The 26543-nt window shown below is 43.0% G+C and overlaps 1 protein-coding gene across 6 annotated transcripts in view; it reads left to right on the top strand.

Moving 5' to 3' along the window:
- Positions 1–26543, top strand: part of hipk2 (homeodomain interacting protein kinase 2) — a 66523-nt gene that overhangs the window by 31467 nt on the left and 8513 nt on the right. For 2 of the 6 annotated variants that reach the window (XM_067500251.1, XM_067500252.1), the window contains exons 3-10: positions 13916–14039; positions 14731–14850; positions 16181–16267; positions 19576–19760; positions 19884–20046; positions 22165–22294; positions 22894–23015; positions 25938–26068. In XM_067500251.1, the coding sequence (XP_067356352.1) occupies positions 13916–14039; positions 14731–14850; positions 16181–16267; positions 19576–19760; positions 19884–20046; positions 22165–22294; positions 22894–23015; positions 25938–26068 (1062 nt within the window). Of the gene's footprint in view, positions 1–13915; positions 14040–14730; positions 14851–16180; positions 16268–19575; positions 19761–19883; positions 20047–22068; positions 22295–22893; positions 23016–25937; positions 26069–26543 lie in introns of all 6 variants that reach the window. The other 4 variants (XM_067500248.1, XM_067500250.1, XM_067500253.1 and 1 more) reach the window with 3 other exon arrangements.

Consider the following 26543-nt stretch of genomic DNA (forward strand, 5'->3'; position numbering starts at 1 on the left):
TAATTTGAATGTGGTACAGCAGCATGTGTAGTTAAAGAGATTATGAGTTACAAAGTAAACTGATAGATGATGGTGAAGGTGCTGGTTCTGGGCCTGAGGGGAAACCATGAACTGGCATTTCTGCATCATGGCCGTTATTGTGTTTTCTGCTCTGGCCAGATAAGAAATTGATCCCCTGTGACTGTTAAATCACAGGCTGAATAAAGCTGCCACATTTTGAAAGCATTGTTGCTATGCACCCAAGTAATTCACAGGCATTTCTCAGGCATTTGTCTTTGTGACAAATTTGCTTTTACTAACTACTTTTGTATCTATGGATTTTAATGCGTTAGACCAATCTCTAATGAACTCTGTATATACTATACAATATCTAATTTTCATAAAAGCCTCTTTTTGCAGCTTTGCAAAGCTTTAGTTTCATTAGAATACCTGAATGAATTTGCATTGCCTTATCAGTTCCTGCCTCTGTGTCTGTGCTTACTATAATAGTACCACTGTGCGATATGATATCCACATTACCTCCACTGCTTCTCTCTCATGCTCTCATCAGATTATTAGAACTGGTATTTTCCCATTTGTGGGTTTTAGTGCTGAGTGCTGTGGCTTCAGGGAGCCTGTTTAGTGGAGAATGGGAGAGAGATAGAAAGTGGGAGAAGGGAGAAAGTAAATGAGAGAAAGAGGACTAGGCAGAGAGCTAATGGTGAAATAGAGGGTAAGCTGCAGGCGCTGTTAAACCTGAGGAGTGGCTAATCCATGAGACAGCACTCTGTGCTCATCTACTTCAGACTGGTATGGCATGGTCAGCGAGTGGCACATCCAGGGCCCCAGCAGTCACACTTAGCCTCCTGATCTATATTTCAAAGCTGAGAGTAGGGAGGAATTCAGTAATGAGCTCCCATCTTCCTTTCGGTAGCGGTAGACTCTCTTTGTGGAACTAATTGAAAGTGGCATGTGGAGCGCCAGGGAGCTCTTTGGGGGTTGTGCCGCGTTTCAAGGGATGTGGCGAGATAAGGCTGCATGCCAGCTTGGCTTTTGTGTCACAGGCCTGAAATAAACAGGTTTCATAGATGAGACTGATGAACTTTACAACTGTGATTGTGCGAGGTGTTAAATTTATTATGTGTGTGTGTCTGTGTATCTGTGTGTGTGTTTGTGTTCCATCTACTACAACCTGTGTCCATTGATGAAATTACACCCCCCACACACATATTCCTCATATTCATCTCTTCTTTTTTACCCTTCCCTTAATAAATCTAGTTTTCTGTGTCAGCTCATCGGAGATGCCGTGAGTATGTGTGCGCACATTTGTGCAGACACACATGTCTTATTTAGGCTCTCTGAGCAATGAGCAATGTGCAGGAGCGGCTCTGATGGGAGATGGGCTTTATTACAGTTATGGAAAAGGTCCAAGGCATATGCTGTTATACTGATATATTGTGTGGCATTTACGGAAATGATGAAACAGAGCCTGGCCTTAACTATTTACACTCACCTGCATTTATGAACACTATTATACCCACATGTATGCACACAAACACGCACACACACACACACACACAAACACACACAGACACCCACAGACACACACATACACTCGGAGACATGTAAATTATCAGTTGGGGGGTTTCACAATGCATGGCAAGAGTGCAGAATCAACCTTTCTGATCAGTTGGCCTGCTGTATATAGCTTTTGAGTCTCTGGAATCAGTGAGAACTGTGTAGACAGGAAGGACACATGCCACTGAGGTTTTTTGATGAATGCAGCTACATACATTCTTTTATGGTTACAGCTGTGGGAAATATTTTTTCCTACAACACATCTGGATGTTAGAGTTGCTTTGGGAACCTTTGGGGCATTCTGATCTATTTACTTTGTGACTCAGCTAGCTGCCAGCTCATTCTCACCTGTGATTGATAGTTTGGTAATTGATATCGTCCACCTTCCTAATGTCATTGCTCAGCTAAAAAGCATATGAACTGATGCAGAGAAGTGTTGGATGCCCAAACGGAAATTTTGATCTAACCAGGTTCCTTTCTCTGTTGGACTTAACAACTTGTCTCATACATTTATTTATTAAATTATGAGGTTGGTTTCATATATCGACTGCTGCTGTTGTTCACTGGCAACGAGATGTATTTTAACACCTATCAACATGACAGACCTTCAAAGAAACTACAAGAGAATAAAACCATATTCACAGCAGAGTTTGAAAAGAACTCATTAACTTTCCGTCAGCTCTCTGTCATCTCGATCCACTGTTGTTTTGGCCTAAGCCACTTCTGTCTAACCTCCTCATGTAAACTGTGAAAGAGCAAGAGCATAGTGATTTGTTCTCTGGAACAATCTGAAACACTGATACTGGGTTGAAAGAAGGATATGTTCTGTTTTGGAATGTGTACGATGGTGAGCGTGGGGGTGAGGGCGGGGGTGATAGCCCAGCACCATGCCCAGCTGTGAAGCTGCCCCTGGGGCTTAGGGAGGCTGTGGAATGTGGTTGATGTGAGTCTAGATTGCAAAGACTCAGGGCATGCAGCTGTGATGTCTGGGAGAAGGGTGTGTGCATGGGCACGTCTATACGTACTTGTTAAATGAAACAAGCGATCATATGAGGATGCATTAATGTGCTGTTGCCTCTGCGAATATTTCTGTTCGTGGGCATGTTTGTATTTGTACATGCAGGGTTTTTTGCGACCCTCGATTGGCCACAGCTGAGACCCTATCCCAGGGAAAGGAACGACATTCAGACTTATTTCCCTTATGAGGGTTCAGGGCACGCTTTTTCACCCTGCTCACCAGAGACATCTGGAATGTAGGGAAAGGACCAGATTACAGCAAGCTACCTCCCTAAAGGATGGTTTAGTTTGCCAGTCAGCTGAGACCAGCTTTGTTCAGCGCAAGCCTGTCAGGAGGAGATGACAGCTAGCTTTTGTTCTGGAGATTTCCTGTCCTGTCCTGGGCAAAGGGTCGATTAAAGTGCATAGAAAGCCTGAGCACCACTCCCTATCCCTTCCCCCTTTTCCCCACTCCCTCCCTGTTTCCCGCCACTCTGAATCCCCACTGGTCATATTTCCCACCCACCAACCAATTATAGTGCTTGTGTGTCGGGGGGAAGTGATCTGATTGGCTGTGTTGGGGGTGTCTGGGAGGTCAGCACTGTGTTCATTTCTCACTGTGTCCTTTTGGACTCCCTCCAGCAGCAGCTTCAGAAAAGCGCTCACACTGACAGAAGAAGGTGAAAAGGCGAGAGAGGGGAAAAGAAAGAGAAAAGGAGACAAATAGATGGAAAAAAGACAATTCGTCTGTACACAGGCTTCAGTGCGATATGATTTCTTGCCTGATAAATCGTAAATATGTCATGTTTAGCACTGGTTTAAAATTTACATTGACTCCAGCAGCCACCTTCTGTGCTGCTGCTCCACAGTTTGTGCTTGTACTGTAAAACTGTCTGTTGCCTTCAACTCCACAACAAAAGAAAATGTTCACAGCCAGTCTGTGTGTGTGTGTGTGTGTGTGTGTGTGTGTGTGTGTGTGTGTGTGTGTGTGTGTGTGTGTGTGTGTGTGTGTGTGTGTTTAGTGAGAAGGGACGATCTTCCCTCTGGGCATAGTAAGGTAAGACAGGAAAACACCTGGTTAAGGAAGACTGTCACAGGACATGCATTTCTGTGTGGAATGTTTTTTTTTTTATCACATACACATGATGAAAGCATATTTGCTTTCCGTTACTTACGTCTCATCATTGACAAAAAATCCATTGGCATCTATGAAAGAACTGAACAATGTTGTCTGTCATTAGACTCCCAAAAGCACCAGTCTCTAATATCAGGTGATGCGATCAGGTTTTTTTTTTTACACTTTATCATTTGGTTCATAAACATGACCTTTCCTTCTGTCTCTATCTGTATTTATACATTTTTATTTACCTATTTTGTTTATTGAAAGACGGAAATAGAAACCCCAGACTATCACGTTTAAGGGCCGCTCGCTATTCATTATGTTTAGGTTTTTGGGTTGAACAGACAACAGAAGTGATTTTAAGATGCCACATTGGGTTCAGAGAAATTGTGACAAGCTCATTGTACCATGTTCTGACATTCTCTAGACCAAACAATTGATGGCTCCATGAATGAATGGTAGTTGTTAGTTTCAGCCCTAGATCTTTACCAGCTTGACCCAGAACCCAGCCTTTTTGATCAGAGGTAATAAATGCATGTACATCTTCTGCCATATTACCCACAAGTCCACAGTATAGTCTATCCCACGTTGAATACCCCCTCTTGGTGACAGTGATACTGACAAAGCAAAACCCAAGTAAGATAATAGATTTATCAGAAACTCAAATATCCCTAAGCTTCCCCTTTTACAATTACATGGTGGGCATAGCAATGTGATAGCCAGAATAGATTTCATTTTGTCCAGATTACTATGTTGATGAAATGTGTGCCGGCTCATTGAGTGAGGCCACAGCAGAAGAAATGTCATTTTGTCCTTATCAATTTTATTCTCAACTAAAGCCACATAAAAAATGTTAATGTCATATTGACTGTTGCTGTACAATAATGGTTTTCTCTAAGTAGACAATGTATGGCATGTTAAATGCTGAGCATGCCTTCATTCTTTGTCACATTAGACCTTATAGGAGGTGGGAAAGAATGATCTCTCTCTATGACAGAGGAAGGAAAAACAATACAGGGGCATTGTCATTGAGAGGTGATTAGCTGTGACCATACTCCAAATGACTGCAGGCCACTGTTGCTTGGCCAATTAATTACCTGTCATTGTGAGTGATGTTTTTTAAGACATTTCTTATCGTTATAAGGGGTTTCACTCCGTATTCCACCAACTAAATACAAATGAGCAGTGATTAAAGGGTAAATTACAAATTTTGTTTCTGTTTCAGATTCATATGTGGTTCACATAGAAAATGACTTTCAGTTTCAGGAAAAACCATAAATGTATTTGCTGTTTTTTTAATGGAAATGTATGTGTGCTATATCCCTGTACTTATGAATGTGTATGAAAAATATGTAATTACCAGTAGTATTGCACAAAAGCATGTATTAAGTGGTTTAAGCTTTCTGAAACAAAAAGGCAAAAACCTGTCCACTTCATGACAAGGCTTTGTCACTTGCAAGACTGATCTTTACATGAGAATCCTAAGCTCTTATTTACAAGTTGAACAACACACAAAACTCTGCTCCCTCACTTTGTCTTAGCAAGTTGGCCAGCTAGTGAGGCTATGAAGGAATTGCGTATTTGTCCAAATTCCCCATAAAGCCTTAATAATCCTGCTGTTGTTTCTCTACGTGATGACATTTCTAATTCTTGTCAGGGAAAAATTGCAGCGTAGCTAACAGTGTTAAGAGTATTTTTTGGCACAGCAGGCAGGTGGCATGCAGGGGCAGATAGAGGGACACGGGTCTGAGGAGGGAAGACTCAGGGGCTTTGCCTTTCCCAAAGGACATGTGTATGTCTATTTTCTGCATCCTTATGTGATAGCTGTCATGGAACATGCAAGGGGGGGGGGGGGGGGGGGGGGCAGTCATTGTGTTAGATTAAGATCACACCACATCTGGTTGACAATGTGGATCAGCCATGTTTAGTCTGTCTTATCCACTCTCTAATTAACCATGAGGTTGCTGCACTCCAGAGACTCACTGAAACACACACACATACTGTACACCACAAAGCAGAGAGCAGCACTGTACACAGACAGTCAGACAAACACGGAGGCAAACAGAGAAGCAGGCGAGATAAAAAGAAGCCATATCCAGGAGGTCTCTCTGTGTTGCGTTTTAGAGCGAGATGGGGAGCTGCTCTATAGGACCTGTGTGAGGTTTAGTTACAGCTCTCTGCAGTCCTGTAGCTCTTGGTGAGGCAGCACAGCCTTGGGCACCAAGAATTCATGTCACACACAGCAGAATTTGATTAGGCAGGAGATGGTATTACTGCCCGACCGGGTGGGAGGAAGGAAGAGGGTAGTCAAACAAGGGATAGTGATAGAAGGAGGGAGGGAGGGTTTGAGGTAGAGAACTGTAGCTCATGTACTGTATGTCAGCGCATGTTGATGTTCGGGTAAGTTTGAGGGGGGATTTTTCAGTCTGCCTTGCAAATGTCTCCCCCATGTGCTCTTTCACTTGCCCCAGAAATAAGGAACTAGTCAACCAGAGCGGCATTCGTGATTGAAACTGTGTATGTGCATGTGTGTTTTGTATGTGTGTTTGTGTGTATTGAATGGCATGGAGACGTTTGGAAGCGAGACTATATCATTACGACGTTTGGATGGTGCCCCTGTGGCTCCTAGCTATATGTTCTCAGGCGCCACATTTCAAATGGATTTGCAGCATCTGTTGTTTTACCACATATCAGGTACATATGGCTCCACTAGCCAGCAATGTTGACTCCCCTTCTCTCCCCCAATCAATCGATCTTCGTCTGCGTCACCCTAAATCAACAGAATGGGACATATCGATGCAGAGCCTTGCAGTTTCTTTCTGTGGACTGTAAAGCAGCTGCTGGAGGAAACTAGACAATAAAACAGCAATAATGCCGATCAACGAGACATAAGAAAAGACAGACAAGCCATAAGAGAAGGAAGGAGACAGCCAGTCACTCAGTCAGTGAAGCAAGTATATGAGATTGTGATTGGTTTGGCCAGCAGTTTACATAACTGTCATGCTGTGCTTTTCGACTGAAAGACTGAGAAAAAATACTGTGGTATGATTTACAGTACATTGGAGTTTTGGTCTGGCTGTGGGTTGCCCTTTTCAGGCGTGCACTACTCTGGATGGATTGGCAGTTTTTTGTTTTTTTTTTTCTTTTGGTTTTGTGTCAACTTCAGACGAAGTTGAGTGAAATCTTTAAATCTAGCTCGCTCAATCCCTCGTAAGTTGCCAAAGTAATCTCAGCTGCGAGAAGACGCAATCTCGTCTGCCTGACTGACCGCTTGCGCCCGTCTGCACAGTGTGTCTTGCTGCCCGTGTGTCTGTCCTTTCTTGTCTGTCTGTTTTGGTTAAGCGGGTTAAGCTGGTTGACTGATTGACTGCATGTTTGAATGTGTTATTGTCTGTCTCCATTTCTGTCTCTAGCTTGGCTTTACCCATTCCAAGCGTGTGACCCACATATTGCCTCTGGGCTTGTTGACAGTGGAGAGTAGTGACTAACAGAATATGAGTGTGCAATAACATCATTCGAGGGTTCGGCAGCAGTGAATAAAATACTTTCCAGGAAACTTGTTTTATTTGTTCCTTTGAGATCTGTGTGTAATGCCATATTGTGATATATATTATCTATTATTATGATTAAGAGACTCTGCTGAAGTCAGCTTTTCAAGGAGACTGAAGTCTCAAAGAGCAGGGCAGCACATGCCACAGGATTGGGTCGTTGTCTGGCCAGGGGCTTGTAGACTGGCCTCATACTGTCTGACTATGAGACGATCACCATATTTGGGTTGGAGAGACTTTAGGCTCCTTCTCAATGTCCCCTATATCGTCTCTCAAGGCTGTCTGTGCAGAGACCATCACTGTATGACAGATATCCATCATTTACCAATTGCAATTCCTTCCCGACACAATTCCCTTTTGACAAGAGAGGCAGAAGGGACAGTTAATGTGTGTGTGTGTGTGTGTGTGTGTGTGTGTGCATGTGTGTGGGTGTGTGTGCATGTGTGTGTTTCCCTCTCCTCTCTGTCATTTCTTCCTCCACCTCCACTCAGTTGAAGGAGGGCTGTCCCTTTGACCCCTCCACCAGGCACTGGGGGTTGGTGGTATAGAGGGTCCATCAGGCAGCCTGTGGATAGGAGATGTATTACTGATAGAATCAGCCACACACAGGAGAATAATAAGAACCACAGGAAAGAGGTATTCACCAACAAGGAATGAACAACAACAAGTGCTGCATACGTATCTAAAGGAACAACTGAAGCTGTAGCTGTAGAGGAGAAAAGGTCTCAATAGCAGCAAATGTGAGGCCACCACAGTAAAATATGTGTTTGATGTCCTTTGTTGCCTAACAGCTAATCTGATATGTTATCTAATGCTGCTGTGAACACAGTCATTTAAAAAACAGACTGTGTAATGACATATGGAGGATGACATGTGAGAGAATGTGGCTTATCCTGTGTGTTAATATTGACCATGTCACGATGCAGCGACAGGGCTCCATGCGCCATGTGTGAGACGGTGACGGGGCGTCTCTCGGCCCACTGAATATTTTATTATATAAAATGCCTCAAAGGGGAGGTGGGAGTTAGATCTGAGATGGAGAGACTAGCAGAGGGAATAGGGAGGACCTTTAAATGTACAGATACTATCTATGTTAGCGTTCAGTTACACTTTAGTCCCTTCGAGGCTGCTGAGCTGAGCTGTACTTCAGGTTGTGTTGAATCAGCATGAACATGCAGTACACACAGCTGTCGGCCATATTTTAAATTAGCTGACAATGGTGCATTTGAGTTACTGTAATCAAAACTTTTGTTTTGTGACTAATATGTAGTTGCAACTTTCTCATTGATTTTGTATTATTATGTATGTTGACCCTATGTATGAAACATCCTCTCTTGTTTCATTTGCCGTATTGCAATGAATTGCTAAAAGCATGGGGGGATGCTAATAAGTAAAGCTGTGACAGCCTCATCAGCGCTTTTACTGTCTTTTTCTGAGTGGGAGCAAAAGAAAAAATAGAGGGTAAGGCCTGTTTTCAGGTGCTTGAACACCAGGAATGTCGCCCCTGCATAGGGAGTGGGACAAGTTTCTCAAGGACTCTGTGAAAAAGTTTGCCTTGTCCAGATCTCCCTCCTCCCCTCCCCTTTCCACCCCTCAACCACCTGGAACACCCAGGACCCGACATTTAAATGCCATCTACAGTCTCTGCGTACATAAATGTGCATTTACATGAGTATTGCATCCTGTGCCTGCTTATGCACTATGGAGTCATTTCAAAACTGATGAGAGCAGGCAGAGAGCAGGATGTATGTGACTGGGTGTGTGTGCATTTTGGGTTGGGACAGATTCCTGCGAGCCACAGGTGCACAGCAGGGGATGCAACCAAGCACATTGATTTCACAGTCAGTGATCACCATGCAAAATATCTAGAAATGTGTTTCTCCATGGTGCATCTTGAAGCGATGGAGGAAAGTTTGAGGGTATGAATATGTAGATGGAGATGCCAGCACAGGAGGAGAGCCATTCACAGCGCCATCCCGAGCCTTTTACAATAGGCGATGGCAAAGTCTGGGATAGACAGAGAGGAAGAGGCAGGGAGCAGGGAGAAAAGGGGAAAGAATAGAAGGAAGTAGAGGGGAGAGAAATTATTATCAGGCTAATTTCTCATAAAATGATTGCTCCTGTTAGCATCTGACAGCTCTCACTGACCCTAACCAGCACTAACAGTGCTTTCAACATGGCCATTTTAAAAACTTTACCTCGAGTATACATGTTGCTTTTTACCTATGAATGTCTGCCTAGTGAACACAACATAGTTGCAAGAGTGCTGATCATGAAGCCTTTGAAATGGAAAGGAAAGAGATCAAATCCATTAGCATAGAGCGGCTGACCTGTGTGTGTGGTGCATTCATGTGTGCTTAAATGCTGCAGGGTTCCAGGGATCCATCAGCCTCCCGTCTGGGGCAAACCTAAGGGAAGGTCAATCTGATGGATACATCTTGACATCCACACAGCCAATGATGTCTGCTGTTTTTGTGTGTGTTTGTGTGTGTGTGTGTGTGTGTGTGTGTGTGTGTGTGTGTGTGTGTGTGTGTGTGTGTGTGTGTGTGTGTGTGTGGGTGTGTTTGTGTGGGTGTGGGTGTGTGTGTGGGCTGGCAGGGTACCCAAGCAAAGGCATGGCTCAACAGAGCAGAGTGTGGACAGGGGAGTGCTAGCCCTGCCCTTGGTGCCCTACTTTATGAGTTTAAAAGGGGTTTTGCTGGCACAGGGGTCATAAGGAGGGGGTGGGTGGGGTGAAGAAGAAGGATGAGGTGTAGGGGTTGGCTGTGCTGGCAGAGGGTGTGGGTGAACAGGCTGAGGTGTAGGGGTGGGCTAAAAGAGGCAGAAGAAAAGCTCCATTCATGAGCCGTGCCATCTCTGGCTCCCAAGGGGGCTGAGGCTCATCAATGACCAGGCCAGCTGGGAGGATGTCACTATGCACACACACACACACAGACACACACACTCTCTTTTTTCCCTCCCTCTCTCTCCATCTCACTCCCCCCCTCTTTCTTTTGTCAAGGGCCAATGCTGTCAGAGTCACTGGCCTGAACACTGAGGTTTCTCATGCAGTTCGGTCCCCATTGAAATCCAGAGAAAGCCTCTGGCTATCCTGTGTTTTGCACACCGTCTCTACTGGATGTGACACCTTAGGTCTGCAGCGAGAAGCTCCTAACCAGTCTTTAAGAGGCACTGTCTGTGGTATCCATGCCAACTGGAGATAAGCTAGGTGGGGTGCAGCTTAAAGGGTATAAATTGGCAATGTCAGTTTTATCTAGCAAGCTTAAATGGTGTATTCATGCACCCCAAATCTGGAGTGTATAGACTAACATGAGGGTATAAGTGTTTAAGTGAGTCCTTTCTGCTCTAAATGTTATGTGTAACTGTTTTGAATTTAAATGCTTCACATTCGGTTTCAAAACCAACTGAACTTTGCCTGATATTGTGCTGCTCTTTCCTACATAGATGCAGCAGTAATGGTATATGTGTATGCATTGTCACTCTACTAGTTTAGGAAGGAAAAGGGGACAGGAAAGGAGCGAGGTTTGTGAGCTGCACAAATGTGTGTGCTATTTATTGCTGCCAGTGTAGGGCCTGCATCAGCTGCAGCTGTGGGGCGCTTCACATGCATTGGCAATGATGCACTGGTAGGGGCAGATTTGCATTTGTGGTTTCATCATATGAGCAACAATGTTACTCCCTCACTCTTCCTTCCTCCCGTCATTTGCTCTCTCTCTCGCTCTCTTTCACTGTCTTTCACTGAACCAAAGGAACCTTGTGTGAGAGGCAGAGGAGCCATGTGAACAGCTTAAGTAGAGCATTGAAGCATAACCCAGGAAGGTTCAGACTGAAATGGATCCAAGCATAACATCAACACTGGCAAATCTCTCCATCAGATTCAAGGTCAAAGTCCATGTGGCCGTGACACACAGCCACACACACATGCATGGATAAAGCTAAACACCTAGCACTAATTCCACTCTAATGAAAGTGGGCTTTGTTGAAGTTGGCTGTTATAAAAGTCACTTTCAACTGACATCGACTTGTGTCGGCTGCTCTTACAGCTCAGCTTTTCTTGTTTCTCAGCTTGTATAAATTAGTTACTAGGATCGAGTGATTGGTGCTGGAAGTTGTCTTAGTGAATAAAAGGGGGGAAAGTTGAAGGTCCTGGGGTCTGCATGTGTTCTAGAGGAGTGATCTGATGAAATGGCTTCCTGAGGCGTTTATCTCCTCAATGTCTTCTGATGGGGAGGATTTCCTTGTATCATAAACAAACAACAGCCCCCTCATTTTTGTAGCTTTTTTATAATTCATACATCATTTTTGTTTCTTCAGTCGTTTTTGAACTACTCCTGCAAATAAGAGGCTATATGTTTTGTGTTTTTTTTTTTTTTGTAAATCCTAATCAGATGACATATGCATTACAGGGCTGCTACACTATCTTTGTTTCGTTACAGTGTAAAAACATTGCTTAGGCAAGAAACAAGGCAGCCTATCGTGAAAGTTTTTAATAGTGTACTTAATGCTGAATATTGGAATAGTTAAGTGTGCGATCTTATGGATTTCTCATCAATGTGCTTGTCTCTCTGTGGTGGTGCAGCTGCTATTATTCCCTTTCTCTGATGTTCACAGTGAACCTCCAGCCCATCTAATAGGCCTTTAGAAGCGGTCATACTGACCCTGGACCTGGTGTCCATCTCTTCTCCCTCATATCTACATAAAATGTTGCCATTTCCTCTGAATTTGCCCCATAGACAGGTCCTTTAGGCTTCTTTGGCAGCCCCTTGATAGGTGTCTCGGCTCATAGTGTGTGAAGGTGTCTTTGTCTCAGTGTGTAATGGTGCCCCAACATACTGTTGCTAAAGTCTCGTCTTGGATTTTCTGTTCCATTGGTGCCCTTGAGACCCCACTAACCATTCTTTATGATAGAAGTTTTTCACTGAGCACTTCTCCCTGTCATTTGCTTCATCTGTTTCAAGTCTTTCTCCCCCTCCTATCAGAGTTTTGTTTTTCCTCAGTATCAACTTTCCTTGGGATTTCTTCTGGCTTTGTATATTAGCCATATGTCCGTGTGCAATAGAATAAAATCACCTGTGCCTTATTATTGATTCATTGAACATGAGTGAGCAGAGAAAAGAAGGCAGAGGCCTACAGTTTGCTCTTAAATGTATGAGGTGTATTCATTTATTGTCCTCCAAAACCTCCAGCTGTTCTCAGATCGCTCACCCATCAGCCCCCTGCAGGTCTATAAATCCTACAGTGTCCCCCCATGTTATTTTTCACTTTCTCTGTTTACCCGGGACCTACTGTTCCAGCAGGCCCATGGCCAGACCCCTTCAGCTCTTTGCTCTGCGACCGAAACACTAAGCCTAAGCTTGGGGGGAGAGCTAGCCTAGTTACCATGGTCACAGCAATCAGCATTGTGAACTGGGTTTCAAAACGTTTCAAGATTGCCCAAAACCTTCTGTGATCAGTGTGTCATGTGTCATAGAGAGGGATTTCAGTTTCATTAGTTTGGTGTAGATTAAAGTTAAATTTAAAATAAGAGCCCTGCTGGATTCTCTTAGTGAAGAGGATTTTGGGAGCTACAGTAAGTAACTTATTTTCACCAATAGGTAACATGTTAGACGATCCTCCCTATAGTGATGACAGCCTGAGAACCTCTTGAACGTTCTTTGGATTGTTAGCGAGCAGAATAACTGTGTTCATGGTTATTTTAAGCCCCATCAGAGACATGAGCTCACAGGACGTGTATTAGTCTTTCTGACAGGACATAAAACGTGTTGAATGAAATTTGGGAATTGTTTTGGACTGTAGTGATGCTCAAATAACTGAAACAATATTTTGTCTTTTTCATCAAATCATAGATATTTATGTTTTCTACCACGGAAATGGTCTCCTGTGTAACACTATGTGTTTGCGCTACTGGGAAAAGCCAGTGTCTGGGAATTAAGCACTGTCATTATTAACTCAAATGTATCCTACTAAAAGCCTGGATGAAGCTCATTGTATGCTCTAGAGAATATTTGTGTTGGTTTTATTTTTCATGTAATTGCTTCCACATTGCTTTGTGGCCGTGGACCATGAAACTCCATAAACATACCCTACTACCCCTAACCATTTTTCTTGTCTGACTGCCAGGGACAGTGCACAGTGATTGGTGCTTCTGCATGGTTATCACACAGTTGTCTGCAAGGTACCATCTTGGAAACCTGCCTAAACAAGTGATACCAAAAAACACACACACAAAAAAAAAACACCCAGCTGACTTCAACTTAACAAAATAAATTAGAAGCATTTTCAAAAGGCTACATTCAGTGATCCACCAAAATAAAAGCTTTAAGACAAAGCGGATTAATTAAATTGTTTGTCTTTGTGTGGAACTGTGTGAAAAAAGTTTTCTCAATTTGTGCGCTGCCTGTCAGCTTTGAGAGTGTTGCTAAAATCTGTGGACCATCTCCAGTTTACTCCTACTTATTCAGAATAGATTATTTCCTTTCCTGAGTTGTGTGTACTACACTGGGCTGCTCTCCATGATCTCAAAGGCAGTGAAAACAAGCTGCTCACAAGACATTTGTAGATATATAATGTGCAGTCATGTCGCATGTACAATATGTCTCAGTGTCTCTGTTGTTCACGATAGAATTCCAATATAGCACCAACTGTCCTTCTGACATACACATTTAACAAAACGCCTGATTTTCTCTGTCTACAGGGCTCCAGAGATCATCCTGGGCTTGCCGTTCTGTGAGGCCATAGACATGTGGTCCCTGGGCTGTGTGATAGCTGAGCTCTTCCTGGGATGGCCCCTCTACCCTGGAGCCTCAGAGTACGATCAGGTAACAACTGATGGTCACCTGCACCTTCCAATTGTCTCCTGAACTCTATGGTATTCATGATTGTGTGTGTGTGTGTGTGTGTGTGTGTGTGTGTGTGTGTGTGTGTGTGTGTGTGCGTGTGTGTTCAAGTGCCTGGATACCCATCATTCTCTGTTCATATGCAGTTATGTTTAAGTGTGTGTGTGTTCTCTTTTACTGTGAGTGAGTGCTTCTGAGTGTGTTTGGGAGGGTGGGATGCTTCTACATTCCCCCTGACAGCCCACGATGATTCTTGCGCAGCCTCCCTGTTTATCTGAACAGATGCCACAGAGCCACTTGTCCAATTAGCGCAGCCCCTGTGCTCCAGAGCAAGACATTGCCGTGTTCCCCTCTCTCTATCAGAGATGAGACGAGGCTCAGTGGGAAAACCTTGAGCAAGTTGTGCTCCATCACAGAACAAGCTCGCCTGATTTTTCAAAGGCCTCCAAAACGTAGAAGTCTCTCTTTAAAAAAATCTCTAATCAGTCTTGAGCTAAGGTCATGTTTATGGTGCTATGTATATTTTAGAAATTTAATCTGCAAAAGTTTTTGCATTTTTTTCATAGCAGGACATACTCACAGTTCTTTCTAATTAAGAGAAACTAATGGTTCATCAATGCATGTGAAATTCTCAATTACCCCCCCTCTTTTTTTTTAAATCTTCTGTTTTCAGATCCGGTACATCTCACAGACACAGGGTCTACCTGCAGAGTACCTGTTAAGTGCAGGGACAAAGACCACTAGGTTCTTCAACAGAGACCCTGACTCCACCTATCCTCTCTGGAGACTTAAGGTACAGCAGAAATTATAAAGATGCATCCACACACACACACAAATTCCAAGCTGATAACGTAAAGAACATTCTTCTAGAAGCAGGTGAACTTTAACTAGCAAAAGGAAAAGCTGTTTTTAATATTCCAGCAACTTTAGCACTATGTGAGGCACTGACACCCTGTTGATGGCTACAGATGTTAATGTGTAAAATCTGTGTGAGTGGATTTGGCAAATGGAAACCCAGCCAGGTAAATCCATCTCTGAGGGTGTGCTGCTCTAACCCCCTTCTGCTGACCATCTATAAGCCACTCACTAAAGGGTGTCTATCATTTTTATTATCATTAATTCGCTTGTGCTGTGGCACACCACACACAGAGTGCTTGACTGGATCCAATACTTAGGATATGGACATTTTTTACCAGGTCACATACTATACTGAAAACAACTATTGATGATGGTTGGCTATTAAATGCAGTCATGTAGTAACAGAGTGTATGATGGTGCAGCTTTTAGCAGTTGTCAGGCAAGATTTGCACAACTTTCTTGTTTTGTTTTGTGTTTTCAAATGCAAATTTTTTTACTGTATGAAAGATGTATGCTCTTAAGAGGCCTTTTTATAAGACATTGTTGTCAATTCAAAAAAGGGGCTTCCATCATTCCTGAAGATAACAGTTGATAGCAGCATTGTAGGAAAGACAAAATGATAGATCATTAGTTTGTATTTGGCACCAGTAATTGTGATTTTCTTGTGTCTTTGGTATGTAGAATATCAAGCATCACAACACCCTGACCTTTCTATTCCCACTCTTATAAACACAGAGATGCAAAATGAATGTCAGTCTGTTAGAGTGATTGCTCAGCTTTATTTTGACCTTGCCTTGTTTCTGTGCAAAAGCAGCTGTGTTCCTTTCACAAGTGTACTTAAAAATATCACAAGTTCGGTCAGGAGGTTTTAATAGTCAACACAGATTAGTTTAGTGTAAATGTTTTAGCTTTGTGGGAGGATCATTACTTGTATGCAGTTTTAGTTGTCTTCGCATTCTCATATAGTTTACAAAAATTTGTGTGTTTGTGTGTGTTTGCGTGGTGCAGTATGCACTCTTTACAGTATGTTATCAAACTGTTTGTGTGATATGCTGTGGTGTGTGCGCCACCACATGCAGTCTCCCCCACCTTCCCTGGCTGTTATAGATGAGTGTTTGTGTGCTATCCCAGGGTTGCTCAGAGGGCAAGCTGAGTCCTGCTGCACATCAACAACAAGAGGCTGTAATGAGTCAAATGTAAATAATCCGCTTCCAGAGGGGAAGTGTGATGAGATTTGAGACGAACATCTGCTTCTTGTCTTGCAGACTCCAGAGGACCACGAGGGTGAAACGGGGATCAAGTCCAAGGAGGCTCGCAAGTATATCTTCAACTGCTTGGATGATATGGCACAGGTATGGTGATAGAGTATCGTAAAGCATGTCTCTACTCTTGCTATGAACCACACATCAGAAGCATCACTGTCTTTTGCCTCAATCTCAGTCACCTGTGTCACATTTGAAACTTCCCCTGATGGAGCTACTCGAGTCCCAGGCCAGTTTGATACATCACATCCCAAGAATTATCTATCAAATACTTGAAATCCCTTAAAATATTTATCCTGCCATTGCCTGATATCCAGATGTGGTTTAGCTCTGCCCTATATAGAATTTTACATTGCGAAATGAAAGCAGATGTTCACTGAAACCCTCAACTCTGCCTCTGCTCCTCATTTTGCTTAACCGCCAGCTAATAAGTTACAGACATTTAAGCTGAACATGTGGTGAAGCTGGTTAATGTGTTTGATATCTACAGTTTACTTTCTTATTAAAACTGGACTAAGTGTTGTGGCTATATCTTCACTTTGTACATCTGCAGGACTTCTACACATATATCCTTCTTCTTCTCTTACTGAGATGCACACACACACATGCACACATTTTCAGACCATCTCAGTGGGATCAGCACCATGTTATCTCTGCATGACACAGCTGGTTAGCCCCTCTCTCTCTCTCTCTCTCTCTCAGCTCTTTATGTCACCTCTGAGAATCTATTTGTTTAGGAGATTGTACGCAACGACAGGAAGTCACTTATATAACGGACATAAAAAGAAAAGTTTGTCCATTGAACTCAGCTACATGTAATGTCACTTTCCCGTGTAACTCGGAGTGAATTTATCTCTCCACAGTGGGAAAGTTCACATGTAGCCATGACATTTTGATAGTATGTGCCTGATAGTGAGTGTTTTGTCCATTCTCGCTTGGCCAAAAACTGGTTCTGCTGGCAGATATGGCAGTGCTGATGGAAAATTACAATGTTTTTCCCAGGGCCCATCGAATCTCTGACACTACTCCCTTTTCATCGTGCTCCTCTTCATTGCCTCTGATAATGATTAGCCAAGAGATAAGACATAAGCAGGTAAATTATTCTTTTGGAATATGGTCATGTCAGTACACAACCAGCAGCAGCCTCGGGTTACAATTCATGTGGATACGCAACACATGTAGCTACTTAAGTGATGGAGACAATTATGGTTGTCCAGCAGCGCCCAGGGCCGCTGTCAGGCCTGTCTGGAATAACATGGTGTCGGCTGGGACAAGCTAGTATCGCTGCCTGGGCTTGTAGAATTTAACTGTTACCACACACACGCATGCACACATGCACGCACACATACATGCAGCTCACAGTGTAATGAAACCTATCTGCACTGGTATGATATCCCCTGGGTCATCTCTTACGCTTCAAGCTCTGTGTCCCATCTTCCCCTCAATGTTGCAACCAGACTCAGCTTACTACAAAAACACAGAGGGGATACAGCAGAGCTCCACAAGCTTAATGTGGGAGAAAACTGCCTATTTTGCCCCATCTCACGATCCCAACCATATAAACAAGTCAACATTGTGGACATCTGTGTCCGCGTGTATAATGGATGATATAGCTGAAGGCCCTGCAAGAAAGAGGGGCTGGGTGCCAGGAAGAGATAATGAACCTTATTTCAGCCATGGGAAAAGTGGGAAGGCTTAAGTCACAACTATATCTAATTTAAGTATATCAGAGAACAACTTATAGCAAATAGAGAATCCCGCTAGAGGCCTGATGTAAATGGAAGGAAGGCTAGAAAATCCAGAAAATTGATTCAGTTTGATCTGCAATGTTTCAGTATCTCTGTTGAAAGTCCAAGCAAGGGGTTTGGACTATCTTTCAATTCTATTTCTATTATTACGTTCATTAAGTTCAATGCACTCTTTTTTACTTTTACTAGCCTTTTTACTGAGAAATAACAATTTATGTGGGATATCTGTATATGTTATAAGGCTGTTTAGAAGACAGACCTGCATCCTGCATGCCTAGCTCCACATCTCCTGAGGCGTAGCCCAATCTGTCCCACAGCTTGACATCTGCCATCCTTGCCTCATCCTTGCTTTACTCCAGAGTGGCATGTCAGTGCTCTTCACGACACAGATGTGGCTCCATAAACAGCAGTTGACAGGCAAGACACGCAAGGCTGACCATCTTAGCTTAAGCCGCTTTAGGTTTTTTACTTTCATTCAAGGTTTGGAAATATCAACAGTTCACTTTTGCTGCTGTTTAAGAAAATGAAGCATGAGAATATATTTTCAGTTTTGCTTTAATAATTACTTTAATTACTTTGTATATGGATAATAAAAAAATTTAGAACTGTAGAATAAAACTATAGACATTTCCCAAAGTCATCTCTTCTGCTACCTGAGGACAGTGTGATTATTCCTCACCTTATTCTGCAGATCATTGCTTTATCACAGCCAGTGGAGATGGCAAACAGAAAGAAATGGTTAGAGTGTGAATAACCTGCACAGAGAAAGAGAACTGAATCAGATTTGCGGTGTTGACTGGCAGCACATCTGATAGCCCCTGGAGCAGGCCTACAGATAAGCGCTGCGTCTTTATGAAAAACAACCCTGCTACCTCTGCATGGCAGTCACAATAAACAAAGCTGCCTGTCTGTTGCAACTGTCCTTTTCTTCACACTGCCTGACAATCAGCTTGTTCATTTAAGCCTAGACTGGCTGTATTATGACCTTGTTCCACTTGCTTCATTCCTCAGCCCTCGTGACAACCCTAAAAGTAAACCCACACCCCTGCATGAGTCCTGTGCCTGACAAATCAATTCGTCTTTGTTATATAGATTTACATTAAAGCAGAGTGCTGCTACTCTCCCAGTATTTATCCACAACCTAAGCCACAGTGTTTAATGCAGATGAAGCTACATAATGGCAGCCTCAAAGAACTGCCTCAGAATCTATTTACCCTAAGTTGTCCCGTGTCAGCCTTTTTTAGAGGGGCAAAATTGTGTCCTTTTTGAAGGTTTTTTTTTAAAAAAACAACTAGGCAATGGCAGCATTTATTGGGTTCATGTTTTTTGTTTGTTTTCACATCTCAGGAATAGATAAAAATCTCAATGAAGGCGCCAGGAGATATTTCAAGTGGTGCTATGAATACCAGTGCAAATGTTTATAATGTCACTAAGGTGCAAGGTTATCACTGGTTTCCGTGACACACAAACTGCCACCCTAACTGATGAGGTCTTGTGAGTATTAATAGGTCTCTCTGTGGGAATTCACGGTAGGAGAGATTTTTCTCTGTCATTGGCAGAAGCATTGGAGACCTTGAATACTCAACCTCTGAAGAAGTATTTTTAAATGATGGTTGATAAGAAGATTGTGTGTTTGTTTCCTTTTCCCAGGTGAACATGACATCTGATCTGGAGGGTAGCGACATGCTGGCGGAGAAGGCTGACAGGAGGGAGTTCATCGACTTGTTAACCAAGATGCTGACCATTGACGCAGACAAGAGGATCACTCCTATCGAAACCCTCAACCACCCCTTTGTCACTATGTCACATCTCCTCGATTTCCCGCACAGCACACAGTACGAGCTTAACAAGCCCTGTTGTTTACTTGATTATTATTTCGGACAGTAAAGCAACATCTGCCACTGTCACAAAATTCTGTACTCATTCCCCCTGTGTTACCTCACTCTCTGTCCTGGCAGCGTGAAGTCGTGCTTCCAAAACATGGAGATCTGTAAGCGCCGTGTCAACATGTATGACACAGTCAACCAGAGCAAGACGCCCTTTATCACCCACGTGGCCCCCAGCACCTCCACCAACCTCACCATGACCTTCAACAACCAGCTGAACACTGTGCACAGCCAGGTGAAACAAAAACAAAAAAAATTGTCTGTGATGAAATAAAACTTCATTATCAGTGGTTGCGTGACCTTCTTGAGTCCACAATCACATGTAATTATACAAATTATTTTAGCTATAGTTTACAGAACTTTCATGATATCACATGCTGTATATACAAAGAAATGCAGCTGAATAGGTCAAAGTACAGGTAAAAAGTGGCCTCCAAAATAGTAGCATAATATTAATAATAATATAGCAGTAGTTCCAAATATAAGTGTAGAATGTGTCAAAATAGATAATGACGGTTCAAAATAATAAATGATGCATTTTGCTAACGCAGCCTTTTCCAAAAACTGTATGTTAAACAGCCAACTGTCAGTGGTTGAACAGCTTATCAGCCTTTGAGCATCTGTTTATGTCTTTGTTCTATTTTTTTCTGTCCATTCTTCCTGCCTATCTGCACGTTTCCATGCTTACTGGCCTGCCTTTCTGCCATGGTGCACGTATATCTGTCTGCCTGCATTTTCTGTCTTTGCCCCAGGTCCTGTGGGATTGTCACAAAGTGCTGATTACACACATGACAAGCCCTACTTCCTGCTTGCCTTGCATTCTGGGGCTTTCAGGCCTTAAGAATCCCTTTACCAGGCTTCCTCTCTTTTCCCCACTTCTTACTCCTGTCCTCCTCTGTCTTCTCCTCATTCTTCCCATTTTGCTGGGTTGAGCCTGCAGTGCTTTACCACTTTGTTCCCATACAGACTGTGAATCGAAACTGCTGACTTTTGGCTTCTGCCGAGCATCGGGTTTCAATGTTTTCCAGATTGTGCCTAGTTTCAACTCTCGTCCTCTCCCCCACCCCTCTCTTTAGTAAACAGAGTTCTTTATCACCAACTATATCGAGCCAGCTCACACTGTGTAGCATACGACAAAAACTCCATCTTGCTGTGATTTAAATGGATTAACATTCCCTTAGCTTGTCTTTTCTGCTCCTGGGTTTCAGGGTATATAGAAAGACTTAGGTTAGTGATTTATTCAGCCTTATTCATTTGCGAGGCAGGAATGCATCTTTGGCTTGTATTTTGCTGCTTCCGTGCTTGTTTATGATGAATGCCACAGTGCCATATTGATTATGTTTCCTCCCCTGGTGTTCATCGAACACGCTAAACAGAGCAAATGAAAAATGAAGGCACTGTCTCTGTATTTCCCTCCACCCTTATGTACGCTTAATGAAAGGCTAAAATTAGACAGTGTCTCGTGGAGCAAATACTACTTACAAGCTGAGCAAACGTTGTCTCTTAAAAGCATTTGTTTGTATCTAGGATGCTCCCAGGCGGTCTTAGTATTCCACATGTCTTATTAATGGTCAAAGCATGCTGGCGCTACCTAAGCTTACATAATTATAGAATGACTATGAAATATTACTTCTGCCAGCCATATTGATTTGGAGGTTAGATAGTGAAGCTGTGACATGAAATGTCAAATGCTACTGCAGCTTTCAATATTGACTTATTATGGTTATGTAACAGTTGCAATATCATCTCTTCATGACTTTTAACACTTTTAACTTTACACATATAAATTTAGACGCAAAGGAGTAAATTCATAGCTAGTTTTTTGTATTTATAGACTGTGTTCAGCAGGCTGTAAATAATACACAGTGTTAAAAATACCAGTCTAAATTTCCTCTGGCATAATTTTGCTCATTGATGGTTGATTATTCTAAGAATTGTCTCATTGATTGCATTGCTCCTCGCATTCTTTCTCTCTTTAATTAATCATTTGTGCACACATTTTGTGGCACCTTCAAATCAGTCATCCAATCTCCTCATTCTTCCATCAGCTTTTGTCAGTGATGGATGACCTGCTATCCATCTTTCCCTGATATGAGTTTGCATTGTTTTTTTTGTTTGTTTTTTTTGAGAGTTATATTTCTGTATTTGCCAGGCATGTTGTTTGTCCTTCCCTTCCTTGGAGCACTTTCACTTCCCTGTCATTCCCATCAGTACCTCCACTCTCATGATTTTTATTTTGGTCCCATCATTCCTTTAGGCCACCAACCTGGCTCCCTCCTCCACCAACAATGCCACCCTTTCCTTTGCAAGTCCTGATGTCTCCATACTAAACTACCAATCTGCACTCTACCAGCCCTCCGCTGCCTCCATGGCAGCTGTGGCCCAGAGAAGCATGCCCCTGCAGCCGGGGGCTCCTCAGCTCTGCGCTGCCCGGCCCGACCCCTTCCAGCAGGCGCTCATAGTCTGCCCACCTGGCTTCCAAGGTAAGGAGGACTAATCACTCAGTATGCATAAGTAGGAATGGAGCAAGTAGGATTTGTTTTCAAGACCTTGGTCATACTGTAGCTACTAGAACAAGCATGTAATTTGTATTGTAAATGTAATATGTAATATGATCAGCAACACTGGTTTTACGGTAGAAATTTATTTATGTCTCTGTTAACAGACCTAACCTTTTTTTTTTTTATTAGCTTTTAGTCTCGTATTGCAGCATTAACCTAACACAATACAGACAGTGTCAATCACACCATAAAAATTGTTATCAATGATAATTATTGAGGCAATTAATCATTTGAAAGTCTTTGTACTTCGAAGTCAGAAGTTCTTTATTTTATTAGTTTATTTATTACTTTCTTAGGAATGGACAGGACAAAAGTGTATTTATACTATTGCTAGGACTCCTGTTTTTTCTAAAAAGCCATACTTTAGACAGGATTTTTAAAATCTGTTATATTCAGATTATTTATCTTATCTATCATTCTTAATTTTGCAGATAGCATGATATTGTTTAAAAGTGACACATTTGGAGAGTATTGCTGTATTTGTTGTCATCCACCTGTGCATATGTTTTATTTGCACACAGGGCTGCAGGCATCCCCTTCCAAGCACGCAAGTTACTCCGTGCGGATGGAGAATGCTGTTCCCATAGTGACGCAAGCCCCGGGTGCCCAGCCTCTCCAGATCCAGCCTGGCCTCCTTACACAAGTAGGAAAAGATTCAAGTCTCACTATAAATGAACTTATAGAGTTTTTTGGGTCTTGACAACTGCAGTGCCTGTCAGACTTGGAACCGCTCACATTCAAATAATGCTCACTGCATCCCTACTGCAGAAGCCTTTCACACAGAGAGAAGGCCTTCACTGGAGCCTGCACAGTGGAGCCGGAGCTTTAGCTGCTAATATACAGTTGTTGGAAGTAACAGAGAGTGACTGTGCATTACTCTCTCTGCACACACACACACACTCTGTAGACTATGTCTATCACCACACCACCTCTTTCCCTATGGAAATTTCCATGAAGGCTTTAAATATCCTTGAGAATCCAGGGAGTTTGAAGCGTTCCCTTATCACCAGTTAATCATGTAGTAGGCAAGAAGGCAGGCAGCAAGTTGTGTGAGTATGTGTGAGTATGTGCGTGTGTGCTTGTGAGTGTGCCAAGCCTGTATTTCTATGGTGGGTTAATCTGTCAGATACCAAATGGTTAGCTCCAGGGCTGCTTCCAAGTCAGGCGCTCCAAATTACAGGCCTCAAAGGATCCTGGGAGGTCAGGCGAAGCTGGGATGAGGCTCTACATAACCATAGAACTTACAGCATCATCAGATTTGTGGATATAGTGGATCTATGTAAGGACGAGTATAAAATATCGGTGTTGAGAAAAACATACATTAAAATAATTGATATTTTAAGTGTCACACACTTCTCTCATGCTCTGCAAGTGTTTGCCTACACACATGTCAAACAAAGACAGGCAATAGTTAATGTAAGCAGATGTTTTATATAGGCCAGCATTCAGCACACCTAATAGCTGGGTGTGTGGTGTGTCTGTTTCTGTTTATTCCTATACTGTGGGAGGTCTAACCAGCTTGGCTTGGTTTTTGTTTGCATCTTGGCTGCAGTTTCCCTACCTGTCTCTTTACGCACCCGCCGCTCGCTGTCGCCCCTAACGCTATCCCATTCCCCTTCACCCTTTTCCTACATTAGGCCCATGTAGGTTTACTCCCGAGCTCCCTGGGTGTGCAGAGAGGGGGCTGAGTGAAGGACATTCCAAGCAGGGAGGCAGGGAAACCAGCAGGACCTTTATCTGGAGCAGGAATGCAGAAAATGTGGAAACAATTGGGGAGTAAGAGCTGGGACTTTCAAAGCCCCGAGGTGACAAAGGGTTTTCACCCAGGGAGTGTAGGTCGAGGTGGGAGGCGGTGGGCCACTGATAGTGATGGTAGGCTCTGAGAAAAAATAAAACTGCCTCTTAACTGGGTTACCATTTCAGGGCAGACAAGCTGGTTACACAACGCAGACGCCTGATGAGAGAGAGACATGTGGAGTGCCGGGAATGGAGATAGAGCAAGCAGGAGCAGGAGATGGATGGATGTATTAGAGTCTGTTAATGGCATGTTGATAAAAGGCCTTGGATGTGGTCTTAGATGTAAAGACCATCTCCAGCTCCAGAATGTTCCATTAGAGATGTCAGTCATCAGTGCACAGACAAGGCAGCCCTGCTGGCCTCCAGATGCCCCCTGCAGCCCTTCAGCTATAGGCTGGTTGGTTCGGACTTTGCAACCTAGCTGAGACAAAAACAATTTAAATTCCACAAGCCTGCAGCCAGAATACAGAACTGCTTTGTGTCGAAATATAATGAGAACAGACAGAGCAAAGCAAATATGGGAATTTAAAGATAAAGGTTAAGATAAAGGTAAAAATATAGTTACTTATAAGGCATGCACAGAATTTCTTTTTTCTGATTTGCATTTTGTATGGTGCCTCTGTCTCCCTTGTCTTTGTTTCTCTCACTCTCTGTGAAATTGCGTGTGCTTCATAGCACATACTAATGCCATTGTAAATAGATGTGCAACGGTATTAAAGGAACAATTCATTAGCTCTGACATTAAAGTGCTAATCAATAGAACTGCATTAAACTATTAGTTTTATACACAGTAACGCACAAACACACTCAGGCATGCATGCACACACACTCATCTTGGCACATCTTGGGGAATATTATGGCAGATACTCCCACTGCTCTGCAGCAGAAAGGAAGAGTAGCCTCTTTCTCATCAGCTTGAACATGGCTACCTATTTAAGTGGGCGACTGTGGTCACACATGGTCACAAGTGTCCTTAAGACACTGAACCCCAACTTAGTTGCTCCTGGTGAGTGTTGGCCAGCTGCATAGCAGCTCCCCACCAGTGTATGAGTGTGTGTGATTGTGAGTGTGAATGGGTGAATAAGAAGCAGTGTAAAGCGCTTTGAGTGCCAATAGGTAGAAAAAGTGCTATATAAGTGCAGACCATTTACCATTTAACATAGTTTGGTTTGAATAGAGCATATAATCATACTAGTTTACAAACAAACACACTCAGGCATGGATGCACACACACTCATCTTGGGGCATATTATGGCAGATACTCCCCCTGCTCTGCAGCAGAAAGGAAGAGTAGCCTCATTCTCATCAGCTTGATACCATATCATACTAGTTTACAAAGAAACATATACACATAAGCATAGTCACAAATACACAAAAAGAATGGAGCTACTGTACATCTTTATTAAGTCCTGGTCTTATCTCTTCTGTCTCCTTGAAACTGGTGGAGTTAATTTTGCATGCCCACTAGCTAGTTTAAGCCAGCAGTTATGCACTTTCAGAAGATAATGTAATTTATCACAACACCCTCAAACTAATCGGCCAGGTTCAGTGAGTTTCCCTTGTTCATGCATTTATAATGCTTGAATTAAAAGATGCCAACAACTGACTCTTGGGCAGCTTTGCTGTACAATGGCTGACTGCATAAATGAAATGCACTGTTTTATCAGCTGACTGTTTTTATGCATCTTCTCTGTCTGTCCTTTCATTTTCGACACTTTGTCTTCTACTCCTCTTTGTTTACCCCCCACTCCGTGTTCTCCTTCCTCAGCAGGCCTGGCCCAGCGGCACCCAGCAGATCCTGCTGCCTCCGGCCTGGCAGCAGCTCACCCACACCTCAGTCCAGCATGCCACTGTCATCCCCGACTCCATGAGCAGCACACAGCCTCTTGCCAACTGGAGGTGAACAACACTGCTGTCCTATTTTGACAGCTTTTTAACATTTACTGATTTTAGAGAGCACCTTGATGTGTGAATGTCAAAATTAAAGCACTTTGTAAAATCGATCTGCACATAATGCCAGGGGTAAGTCTGACTTCAAAGCCCAGCAGTGGTTTTATGGCTTTCATAGGGCAAAATGTGCTATAAGAAGATAGTGTGCTTGATTGACTGAAGAGCCTGTACCTCCCTGACAGCTTGTCCCTTATTTTCGATGAATCACAGCCCCCATGCGAACACAGGTGCCTTTATAAAAGCAGATTTACCTTGGGGAGATGGGATATATGTACATGTTAAGACATCATGTCGAGTATAGCTTGTCACTGCGATGGCTCTGTAAATGGATGGATAGATGGGAGAAGGCAATCTGCAGTGAAATACAGGTATATAATGAGAGTGTGTAGGGGGCTGCTGCATGGGGCCACGTATGCTCAGATAC

This window comes from Channa argus, chromosome 4 (genome assembly GCF_033026475.1).
Source record: "Channa argus isolate prfri chromosome 4, Channa argus male v1.0, whole genome shotgun sequence".
NCBI lineage: Eukaryota > Metazoa > Chordata > Actinopteri > Anabantiformes > Channidae > Channa > Channa argus.